Raw genomic sequence first — 11,798 nt, 5'->3', positions numbered from 1 at the left:
AAGGGAAGGCTGAGAATGACAAAGGCAGCCAAGCACTCACCCGCAGTCTGCGTGCCTGGGACCTCTCGCTCTCGCTCTGCTCCCAGCCCGGCGTGCCTGGCCCAGCCGGGACGGTCCTGCAGCATCTGATCACTGCGAGCACCTCCTGCCTGCTGCCAGCTCCCGGGCTGCCAGGCCACCTTGTCTTTTAAAGGTCACAGCCAGAGGACCTTGCAGTAAATATAAGGTGCTGATGGGAAGCTCTGTTCCAGCGTCGCCACCTCCTCCATAGGCAGTAGGGCTCTGCCTGCTCCTGGTCCCGGAGCCCAGCATCCCCTGGCTTGGGGAGTTTTGGGAGGGGGCTGGGGCTGTTCTCCCGTTGCTGCCGGGAGTGGGGCCAGGGCTGCCCCGGTAGGATGCTCCAGGGCAGCTGGGGCCAGCGCTGCGCCTGCTGCATTGAGCTGGGAGGCTGCAGCCCAACTGCTCTGCTCAGCTCTACCCCCGTACCCATGTGGAGGGAAGCAGGAGCCTTCCTCGGAGAGCAGCCTGGCATTTTAACCCTCCCAGCTCCATTAGTGCAAGGTGAGAGGGAGCGAGGGGTACACAGGGGCCTGGCAGCCACTGTGACCCCCCCCCCCGGCAGACTGCGAGCCAGCTGGCAGGACCCCTGCGTCCTTCTTCCTGTCCCCCCGGGGAGGTGACAGTGTCCGAGCACAGGGTGCTCGCCTTTCCTGAAACCAGACACAGCAGCCTTGTGCTGGACTCAGCAGAACAAGTTTCCGCTGAGCCGCAGTATCCCCAGGTCCCATGCCGGACATCCCAGCATCGTGCCAAAATCCCAGGGCCAGCTGCTGTGAGTGCCTTTCCCGGCCGTGGCACGCACCGCTCGCCAAGGCCAGGCTGCGGGAGAGCCGAGCCTTTCCCAGGCCCGCAGCAGCGGCAGATGTCTCACGAGATCAGTCGGCCGAGGAGTCCGACCAGAGCTGCCAAGTGCGACAGCTCCATCAGGCTCCTGTGACGGGCAGCGTCCTGCTCCGAGCCCTGGGGCCGTGCGGCCGGGAGGGCACGGCTGGCCCTGGGCATGCAGCGGGAGCGGGCAGCATGGCACCAGGCTTGCCAGCTGGCCCCAGCGGGGCACGCGGAGCCCTGCCTCGGCAGAGATGCTCAGCAGGGAGACAGTGCCCACAGGGACATGTCATTGCAGAAGAAGCTGGGTACCCTCCTGCCCAGCACACCCGGTTTGTGCCGCTGCCCGCTGGAGCCCTTTTGTTTTTCCTGGCTGACCCTCCCAGCTGGGTAGTGCTGCTATTCCCAACCTCCCTGCCTCCAAAAGGATTTAGGGCTCTGCTGGGGGGATTCCCGATGGCAGTTTGGCCAAACCCATCCCAACTTTACCCACCTTTTTGGAAGCAAACTTGGCAGACACCTGAGCATGCCAGGAAGGAGTCCTCCACGCGTAACGGCCTTTCCCTGCACCAGGGTACGGGTGCTACTCTTTCAGGTCCCCAGTGCTGCAGGTCTCTGTGGTCCTGCTTACCGGATGCTGGAGGGTCCAGCCTCAGCCTCGTCTGCCCTCCCCCCGCTTTCAGCACCTGTGACCGTGGCCCTAGCAGCCATCATGCACCCTTGCAGGGATGACAGGCATCCCTCCACCCTTTCGGACCTCTTCCGAGCTGCTCCCCAGAGGTGTGCCACCCCCCTCACAATTAGCAAGGCTCCAGCTGCTCCCCAGAGGCGTGCCACCCCCCTCACAATTAGCAAGGCTCCAGCAGATGCAGCACTCCTCCTCCTCCTCCCGTCTCAGCACACCGCTTGCTCGCCTGGTCGCCAGTGGCTGCTGCTGCTCCCCTCACCAAGCCGTATCCACCACCTAGCCGTATCCATCGCAGCCGCCTGCCGAGACACTTTCTGCTGCGTCAGCAGTACTCTCCACGCTGCTCCCGCAGCGCCGGCTGCCAGCGCTGCCCAGCCTGCTCTGCCTGTACTTTTCCTGCCTCTGTTGCCAGCTCTGCAGCCCTAACTCCTCAACGCACAGGCACAGCTGGCATCCTCTCGGGGTGACCTGGGATGCCCCCGTGCCCTGCAAAACCTCCTGCTTTCCCTCTTCCCTCCTGCTTTGCGTTCCTGGCCAGGTGGGAAGGAGAGCGAGCTGCGAAGGGGGCTGGAGCGGGACTGAGGAGTCTCTGGAGCTGGCAGGCCGCGGCACTCCAGACATGCAGGCAGGCCCCTAGGCAGGGTGAGCTGCTCTCACACCCGAAAAGCAGCAATGCTGTTTGGGGAAGCCATGCTGTAGTGCTGTGCTGAGCAAGGGAGGTACAGCCTTGCCCCCCCCCCCCCCCACCCCAGGATGAGCTTTGCCGAGACACGTGCCCTGTGCCAGCAAGGACTGCAGCCCCGAGAAACGGTCAGTGCTGCTCCTTGCACCTCCTCCCCCCGCTTCCCGCCATGCCTGTTCTGAGGGTGCGTCACCTCCCGCAAATTGCTGCTCTGCAACGGGGTCTGGTTGTCTAATGGACCTGGTGAAGCTCAGTCTCTGCCCATCACATCATCGGAGGCCTCCATTAGGAGGGCCCCCCCCCCCCCCGCCCTTTTGGATGTGGGCTGCTGAGGGTTAGGTCTAATGGACGTGATGGTGAGGAAAAGGTCGTGGAGACGTGAACTTATGTGCAGGCAATTATCCTGGAACGAGCTCACAGTAACAAAAACAAGTTTTCAGCGCGTCCCCTTTGGCGCCAAGCAGATTCCCCCCGCAGCCTTGCCCATCGGTGTCCGGCTCCGCGTCCCCATCTGGGGTTGCAGAACTCTCTGCTGTCAACCTTGGGGCTAGAGGGTTGCTGGTAGCTACGTGGGGCCGGGTGGCCAGGACACTGGCGGCGTCACCCCACTGACGTGTACGGAACGAGAGCTGGGCCTCAGCCTTGGCCCCTTTTTTTGTCCTCCCCCCCGGAGAAGCCAGCAGCCTTCCTGGCGCTTTGCCCCTTTCCCAAGGGGTCCCAGGGCAGCACCAGCCCAGCGTTCCCGGTGCCCCCCCGCCGCCCTGCGCCCACCCTGCGGTCCCTGCTGCTGCTCTCGCAGATGTCGGGGCCGAACCCCGCCGGGGGGGGTGGGAGTGGCGGAAAAAGGGGCAACCTCCGGGGCCGGCGAGCTGGGCTGCCCTGGGGGCGGGCGAGGGCAACACCCGGGGATACAGACCGGGGTGTGCAAGGGACGCGAGGGGGCAGCCCGGGCCGAGCCCCCCCCACCTCCCGCAGGCGGGGCGGATGCGCGGCGCGGGGGGGCGCGGGGGGAGGAGGGCGCAGCGCGGCCCCGCCCGGCCCGGCTCGGCCCCGCCCGGCGCCGTTCGCCCTCCGCGGGGGCGGCCAGAGCCGGGCCGCTGCGGGCCAGCACGGAGCGAACGGCCCCGCTCCGCAGCCATGGCCCCGGGCTCGCCCGCCGCCCGCCGCCGCGCCGCGCCGCGCCTGCTGCCAGCGCTCCTGGGTAAGGGGCGCGGGGGGGGGGGCACCGGGGACCCGCTCCTCCCCGGGTACCGCCGGCGTCCTGCCGCCCCCCCCCTACAAACACCCCGGCCCCACCCCGGGAGAGGAGAGCCCCCCGCCCCGGGGTGCTCCCTGGGGACCCCGCGGGCTCCTCCGGCAGCCCGGGGCTGGGGGGGGGGGGGCACTGCGGGCCGCCCCCCTCGTCCTCGTCCTCCCGAGGCGGGGTGACCATCGCTTCGCGCTCGGCTGCTTTGCATCTGGCCCCCTCCCGCACCGCAAGGAGTCGGACGATGCCGCCGCCGCTCAGCTGAATCTGCCGTCCGCAGGCGCTAACGCGGTTCTCTCTGTTCTGCAGACGGAGAGCCCGAAGCACTGTGGATAAGTGACTTGTCCAAGGTGACTTCGCAACCGAGTCCGAGAGCCGACTCCGAAGTCCTGGCTCCGGCCCCCTGCCCTGCCTGCATCAGTCGCTAACATCGCCAGAGCTTTCCTCCTGCGAGCACTGCGGCTGCATCCCGCTTTGCCCTGCTCCGCTCGGCCGCTCTCTGAGCAGGGACGGCGGGCGGCTACCTGCCTGCTAATGGGAGCCGGGGGAATAGCCGTAGGGAAGCCATGCACTGCTTCAACGCGGCCGCCAGCACGCCCGCCGACAGGTCATTCTTTTTACAGTTTGGTTTTGTAAACCAGCCGGTTGCATGCGCTTCTCCCCGAACCCGTACCGCAGGGCCGAACCTGTACCGCAGGGCCGCTGCTCGGAGCGTGACGCGCAGACCTGTGTGCGGGGATGCCCGAGTTCCCCAGCTGCAGGGTGGAGGAAGGAGTTTGCAGCCGTCCCCTCCGCGCTGCAGCCCCCCGGGCTGGTTCCAAGCCGCCTGCATCCGCCCTCACGCACCAGCTGCACTTCTGCTTGTGTAGGTCATCCTTGTGTCCAGGGGCACAGAGAGCCCGAAACCAAGGGCTGCCTTGGCAGCGCTTGCTGTTGGGAAACTGCCTCGAGAGGCGTTTCAGAGGGCATAGTCCGTAAGTTTGTTTTAAGCGAGCTGGAGAGACGAGAAGACATGTAAGTACCTGACTCCCTGCAGGATTTGGCTGCTGGTACCTGGTGGAAAGTGCCGCCTCGGACAGATGCAGCACAAGCTGCTTTCGGTACGGGGCTGGCAGCAGGGTGGTCGGAGAGAATCCAAGGCGCCGGAGCCCAGGGCACGCGGGGGACTGGGGTCCAGGGCGGGCAGGTGGGAACCTTGTCCCGCAGGTCGCCCAGGTGGGCTGGGAGCCTGGAGGGGGAGGTGGGAAGGGGAGAGCATCCAGGCAGGGCTCTCTGTGTCTGTGTGTTTCGGGGATGCCGTGCTTTCCAGGGAGTGGCAGTGGGCTCCTGGCTGCGCCAGGGAGCCACACCATGGTGTCTTTCGTCGGTGCCCACAGGAGGGGTGAGGCCCGTGGGTCCTGTCCCAGAGCACACCGTGCCTGAGCTCAGGCTGGCCGAGGGGAGTCTGCCCAGCCCACCGGGCACAGCTTGCTGTCTGTGCCAGGGGGTCAGGTTGATTTTTATGGGCAATGCAAGCTTTCTCACAGATGGTGGAGGTGTCCTGTGCCTTTTCAGGTGAATCCCATGTGCCCTTTCCATTAGGACAGTGGTTCCCAGACCGGGTTCCTGACTGGCCGCGGGAAAAGCGGCAGGCTGCCAGCAGCCCGTGGGGGGAAAGTCTTGCTCTGGGCCCTGGCCCGGGTTGGAGGGCTATCGCTGCTGTCGCTGGGGCTGGGTCCCAGGCTGCACACCCAGCACCGCTGCACATAGCTCAGTGGCTCTGGGACCCCTCATCGTGGGGGGGGGCTTGCTCCAGGGACTCATCCTCAGCAAGAGCAAGAGCAGGCAGCCAGGGCTCTGGCAGCAGCAGGAGCAGCTGCTCCCCGGTTCCCCTTCCCTGTCTCCTGAGGAAAGCTTATGCCTGCGTGCATGACAGTTAGCCTAGAGCCCTCGGCGGGGCTTGACCTGCACACTGAAGGTTGGGGCTCTGGTGGTGCAAAGTGCAGCAGCTTCGGGCACATGGAAAAGTAACGGTGGCAGCTGGCGTGGCAGGTTGAGTCAGTAATCTCCCAGCCTCCCAACGTGTTTTCCACTGCGCTTTATTTAGCGGTAGCGTATCAATTCTGTCTTCCTGAGACCACAGCATGACAGGAACAAGATCAGCCTCCGTTTACCCCACACATTCAATTCAGGTTATGTTCATGACGTTATAACAGTGGCAGACAGGATTAAAAGTGTTACAAGCTGCACGGAATCGTCTTTCCTGCAAGTAACTTTCTGCTTGCAGCACCCTGCCTACTCAGGCATACCTGCAGAGCCAGGCATCCGTCTGCAAAGTCTTACTCCAGGGAGCAGCGAGATTCCCCCAGGACGCTCCCCTATGTGAAGTCCCCTCTGTAGCATCCCCAGGGCTGGTCTTTGAGCCAGACAACTGCAGGAGACCTCCATCTGGTGGGAGCCACTCCCTGACGTTAGCTAAAGCCTCTCAAGCAAAATGAAAAGTCCTTCCTTGTAAAGTTAAGTAACTCCTTCCCTGCAGTGCTTGCAATGCAGCACTGCAGCAGGGCCCGAAGCCCAGGATGCAGGGCTCTCGGGCTTGGCTCAGGCTGCGACGTGCCTGGGGAGTTGTTAGCACGGGCGTGTGTGGGAGAATAAATCAGCAGCTGAAGCGGCTGCAGAGAGACGCAAATCTGAAGCTGAGGGCAGTGTATCCGAGTTAAGGTGTCGGTGGAGCTGGGGAGCAGCTTGCAGCTGTGGGAAGGGCTGCGTCCCCTGTATTTTGGTTGTCCGAGTGCCCAGGGAAAGCTTTGTAGGGATGGCAGGGTCCCTTTGGTGGCTGAGGTCTGGGAACAGGGAGGACAAGGCTTTGCTGCGTTCTCTCGCATCTTGGCCATAGCACATCACACAAGCGGGACCGGGCCCCAGTGGGATGGGGATGGGGAACAGGGCTGCTCCCCTGGCCTGGAGCAAAGCATCCCTGTGCCCCCCGGCAAGGGTCCCTGTGGACACGGCTGGCCCAGCCCGGTGCCCAGGGGTGAAGTGCCAGTCCCCTGCATGGCAACCCGGGAGCTTTCAGGCGTGCTCTCTGCTCTTGCGGCTGGACTCGTACCTGCTCCTCCATGCCTTCCTCCCTGCTAATGGGGAGGAGAGGAGTGGGAGAGCTGTGTTCTGCAGTTTGAAGGTCATCTGTCAGCTACAGCAGGAGACGAAGCTCTCCGCAAGGCAGGCTTGAGGGGGTGCCGCTCCGGAGGTCCGCACAGGCGCTGCAAGGAGCCTGCTGCGCTGCCTCGCTGCCAGAGCCCTTGGCTGGGGTGGCGGACGGGCCGAGTGGCAGGCGTCCAGGACAGCAATGCTAATTAGTGCTCAGACTCCCTGCTTGAAGAACAGAGAGCTCTGCTTTGCTTTGGGCTTCTTTTTTCCCCCTTTAAGGTTTAGCTGAAGGCCTTGCGGATAACATGCAAATCAGGTCTTTCATTCGCACGCTTTATTCGTGGTGATGCTATGGTTCCCTTTGAATCCCCGCTGCCTCTGTGAGTGCCAGCCAGCCCCCGGCATTCCTGCGGGAGCACGTCCCCTATCTCTGCCGAGCTGGCTGGGAACAGGCGCGTTTGCTCCTGCCACGGCAGCCTGCTGTGCCGAAGGGGATGAGGGGTAACAAACCCATCCCTGGGCTCTGGGAGGGGAGGAGAGCTGGGCTCATGCCCCCGTGCTGAGGCTGCAGGGACGAGGAGGAGGATGCTGTGGGTCCCTGGCGGAGCCGGGAGCAGGACTTCGGGGGGTGAGGGCTGAGCCCCACCACCCCCCACGTGTTCCCTGGAAGGGGATCCCCACAGTGGCTGATGCTCCAGCCAGAGGCTGGGCTGCAGCGGGGGAGAAGTGGTCCCTCCCATGCACCGCACCATTCTCTGCGTCCTGGCGCCGTGTCCTCACTCTCTCCTCCCCTCTCCCTGCCAGGTTTGCACATCTTCGCCGTCGCCTTTGCCTTGGAGGTGTCCGTGGGGAAGACCAACACTGTGATGGCTCTGAATAACTCCAATGTACTGCTGCCCTGCACCTTCACCACCTGCATAGGCTTTCAGGACCTGGTCTTCACGTGGTATTTCAACTCGACAGAGATGGTGGGTGGCTCTCTGGGCTTTGCCTCTCTTTTCCTGGCAGGTCCTTTCCTACTTTCCCAGTGCAGACCAGCACTGCAGTTCGCACAGAGTTCCCCTTCTCCTCTTGCAGGATGCCTGTCCCTCCGAGTGTCTCCAGCTCTGGGGGGACAGGGCTGTGCAAACAGGGTGACTCAAATATCCTGGCACATCTGTGCTTTTGGCACAAGGCTGTTCTGGATTTTCTGCTGCCCGCAGGCTCGTTTCTGTTCATAAATTGGCCATAAACTGGGTGGTCAGGCGCAAGTCTGCGCTTTGGGCAAAATGCGGTGAATTTTCTCCTCCTGCGCTTGCCCTGAAATACTAAAGGTTCTGTATAGATTTGCTTCCTGCTGGGAAGATTCTGCTCTTCAACTCCTTTAGCAGGAGGGCTGGTTTAGAGCAGGTCCATCCTCGCAGGCTGGCCAGCCCTGCATGGCCCTAGAGCAAAGGGACTCTCTGTGCCCTGGGGTTCTCCCGTCTTTTGTGTGGTCTGTAACATTACTGCAGAGCAAGTCAGATTGAACTGTTGCTTCCCGGGTGGGCTGCACGTCAGGTCCCCCTCCACAGCCGTTCCTGCTTTAGCGGGCTGTGCCGGGACCCTTGGCTGTGTGTGTGTGTGTGCAGAGGTAGGGCAGGGCACGGGCACGAGAACTCGTGTCTTTCCCTCCCCTGGGGTTGTTGGGAGCCCAGCTGACCCCACGTCCCACATCCCTGCCTCTGCAGATTTACCACGGCAAGATAAAGAGCAAAGCCTCGGAGCCCTTCCTTGTGGGACGCAACCCCCGGGTCGAGTTTGTTGGCTCGACGACTGGGAAGGACAACAACATCTCCATCGTCCTGAAGAACGTGGAGTTCAGCGATGCTGGCAAATACACCTGCCACGTCAAGAACCCCAAGGAGAAGGATGCGCAGCACAATGCCACCATCTTCCTCACAGTGGTCCAGAAGAGTAAGTGCCGGCCAGAGCTCCCTTGCCCCGCAGGCGGCACTGGGGCGGTGGGGATGCAAACCCGCACTGACCCCACCTCAGCTCACAGTTGTGATGCTTCATTGGGTGTCCTGGCTTCTTGGAGGTGGTTGGCATCCCCGAAGGGCAAGGCTTGGCCTCGTGGCCCTCTGTGCCGTGGGCCGGCGGCTGGTGGAGGGGCTTGCTGCTTTGCTGGGGGGGCTGTGCAGCTGGGAGCTCCCTGCTCCCCTCCTGAGACTCCCTAGCACCTTCTCTCCTGCAGTGGTGGAGGCAGACAACACTGTGACACTCATCATCGTGGGCGTTGTTGGGGGGCTCATCGGCCTCCTCATCCTCTTCATGCTTGTCAAGAGGGTTGTCCTGTTCATCATCAAGAAGACCCAGGATGGGAAGTGAGTGCGGGTGCTGGTCCCAGCACCTTTTGGCGGGTGCTGCCCTGGGGCAGGGCTGCCTGGGGCCGGGGTCGTGTCGAGAGGGGCCGGGGGGAGCCAGGGGCTGTCAGCTGGCCATGTGCTCTCCCCCAGGAAGGAGTGTCTCGTGAGCTCGTCGGGGAACGACAACACCGAGAACGGCTTGGCCGGCTCCAAGGCGGAACAAAAAGCACCACCAAAGGCATGAAGCAGCGGCGCCCCGAGCCCCGGCCCGCCCGGCAGCGGGGAGGCTGGGCAGGGGGACAAGCCTTTCCCTTTTGTTTTCTTTCCAAACTGCCAACGCTTGAGACATGTTTCTATTACACACGTGCCTGCAACCTGCACTGCTTCTCAGAAAAAGACTTCAGCTGCAGCGGTACTGGGAGCTTCTTGCAGACTCTGACTGGGACGTGCCTGGGACAGGGAGAGCCACCTGCTCCGCTCTGAGGGAAGGCAAGAGGGTGCCGGGCGGGCAGCGAAGGGGCCGGGTGCTGGGGAGCGCCCTGGTCTGCGGCCGGGTGCGCTGCGCTCCCAGGGCTGGTGGGCGGCCGGGGGTCCCGGCGTGCCTGAGGTGGGTAGAGGCTGCGAGGAGCTTGGGGCGGCTCGTCTGACTGCGGCGATGCTGAGCTGGGGCGGGCAGGAGCTGCTTGCATCGCGCAGCAGGTATCTGGAGCAGAGCGAGGGTGCACGGAACTCGCCGTAGAGATAGAGGCTCCTGCTTCAGCTCTCCTGTTAAGCACATTCAAGAACCAAATCGGTGGAAGACCCGTTGCTGTCGGGGCTGTCATCTCTTCCCAGCCACGCTCCCGGCCCCGAGGTGCCTCCATTCCTCCAAGGGCTGGGGGGACCAGCAACTGGGGCTGGCTGTGTCCTGGGGTCACTGCTGGCCTGCGGCGGGGCGAAGCTCCATGTTTCACGCTCGCTTTGCCCCTGTGCAGGGCCACCCCCACCAGGGGCAGCGGGGGGGCTTCTCCCCCAGCCAGCCTTCTCGGGAGGCACTCCCTGGGTTTGTGCTGCTGCTGCTCCTGCTCCTCCTCCCCTCTTTTTAAAGCTCATCACTCAGAGCAGCAATGCTTTTGATGCTGACTCGCCAAGGCTTAACTTGTTAGGCGGATATTTTTTATATTAGACTCCAGTGGGAAAATGGCTGATTGCATTTCCCTTTCACCTGAGGAAAACTGTGGCACTCCATCTGCGATGCAGGGAGGGAGCACGGTCGAGCCCTGGCGAGGGGAGCTGGGCTAGGGCTGCGCCAGCCTGCTCCCGGGCCTGCCACCAGCCGCTGGGTGACCTTGGGCAAGTCACTCTGCCTCTCCATGCCTCAGTTTCCCCATCTGTAATACTGCTCTACCTCACAGGGGTTGTTGTGAGGCTTCCTTGGCTAACATTTGCAAAGTGCTTCAAGATCCTCAGATAAGGGGTGCCACAGAAAGCCAGAGGGTCTTTACGAAGGGTACCCACAGTGGGGATTTGGGCAACCCAGCCCCCTTCCCAAGGCTGTAGCAGGACGTGAGACATGAAGGGAACGAGCTGATCCTACAACTGAACTTGACAATGTCCTTTACAGTGTGATTTGTTCCCTAGTCCTCCTTTATTTGTGGGTGTCTGTCAGTGAAGCTGCAGGACAGGCAGCTCCCCTGTCCCCACTCGAAATCGGGAATCGAAGCTGAGCCCTGACTTCCCCGGCTGCAGGGGCTTGCGCCCCAACAGAGGTGCTGGAGTGGAAGGTAGGCAAAGAGTTGGTGGGCAAGGCGAACAAGGAAAGGTCAGGCACTACCTTCTGCCAAGACTGCTGTGGCAGAGGTCAGAGCCCACCTGCCCGCTCATGGGGGTGGTGGTACGGAGAGCACCTTCCAGCCTTTGCCCGGGCCGTGCGTTTGGGACAGGGGACAGGTGCAGGCACCTGGCCCCAGGCAGGTTTCCTTGGCGGCCGGTTAGACGGGCAAGTGGGAGTCAGGTCCCCGGGATCCCAGTCCTTTCTCTGAGGATCCGTGGGACCCTCAGGCAAATCACTTGACTTGTCTGTGCTTCAGTTTCCCCATCTGTAGAACGGGGACAGTAAATTGGACCTACCTCACAGGAGGTGTGAGGCTCCCTGCATCGCTTTGCAAAGTGCTCCAAGATCCTGGGGCGAAAGGCACTCTGTAAATGCAAAGTATTGTTACCGTACCATTGTCATGCATGACAGTCTGGGCAGGAAGGCGTGAGACCTCCCAGTTGCCCCAAGAGACCCCCCAGCCCATGCTTGGAGGAGAACTTCCGTGGGAGAGGACAGTGAAGGGAGGAAGGGATTTTTTTAAAGAACTATTTTTAGCTGTCCTAACCTGTTGGCCTTTTTTAGACGGTATCTGGACACAGTTCCACCTACCACAGGATATGCAATGCTGTACTATGCATGGATTACTCCTCTGGCTTGATGGGAAAAGTCAACATAACCAGTTTTTGAAATGTAACTCTATACACATATGTGTGTGGGTGCTGTACGGACACGCAGGGGGCTCCAGGGGAGCGGGCTGGCCTGGGGGCTTGTGCCAGCTCCTGCCCAGTCCCTGCTGTCCCAAGGGCTTTGGGGGGTCTGCAGAGGCTTTCCGGGGCATGCGGGGGAGAAGGGCCTGCCAGAGGCGTGTGCTGCGAGCGACCCGTATGTGTATAAGCATATATAAACACATGTAGGAGATACCTGCAAATAAACACAGGATGTCTACAACATGCTGTGTGATGACTTACAGCACATTTTTGCACTGTAGAGGTCTAGTTAGCTTTGCCTTGAATGAAATAAAGTTTATGTTTACTAGAGAAACTTGC

At 62.2% G+C, this 11,798-nt stretch overlaps 1 protein-coding gene across 1 annotated transcript; it reads left to right on the top strand.

The window, feature by feature from the left end:
- Positions 1-3,221: 3,221 nt before the first annotated feature.
- On the top strand, positions 3,222-11,793 carry SCN4B (sodium voltage-gated channel beta subunit 4). Its single transcript, XM_041125238.1, is given in 7 exon segments — positions 3,222-3,456; positions 3,811-3,902; positions 3,904-4,108; positions 7,435-7,598; positions 8,340-8,565; positions 8,846-8,975; positions 9,108-11,793. Coding segments are annotated over 7 exon segments (1,128 nt in total). The 5' UTR covers positions 3,222-3,239; the 3' UTR covers positions 9,202-11,793.
- The last annotated feature ends 5 nt before the right edge of the window (positions 11,794-11,798 follow it).

Source organism: Aquila chrysaetos, chromosome 8 (genome assembly GCF_900496995.4).
Source record: "Aquila chrysaetos chrysaetos chromosome 8, bAquChr1.4, whole genome shotgun sequence".
NCBI lineage: Eukaryota > Metazoa > Chordata > Aves > Accipitriformes > Accipitridae > Aquila > Aquila chrysaetos.
The sequence above is the reverse complement of the archived record's forward strand: the minus strand, read 5'-3'. Positions and strand labels throughout refer to the sequence as shown.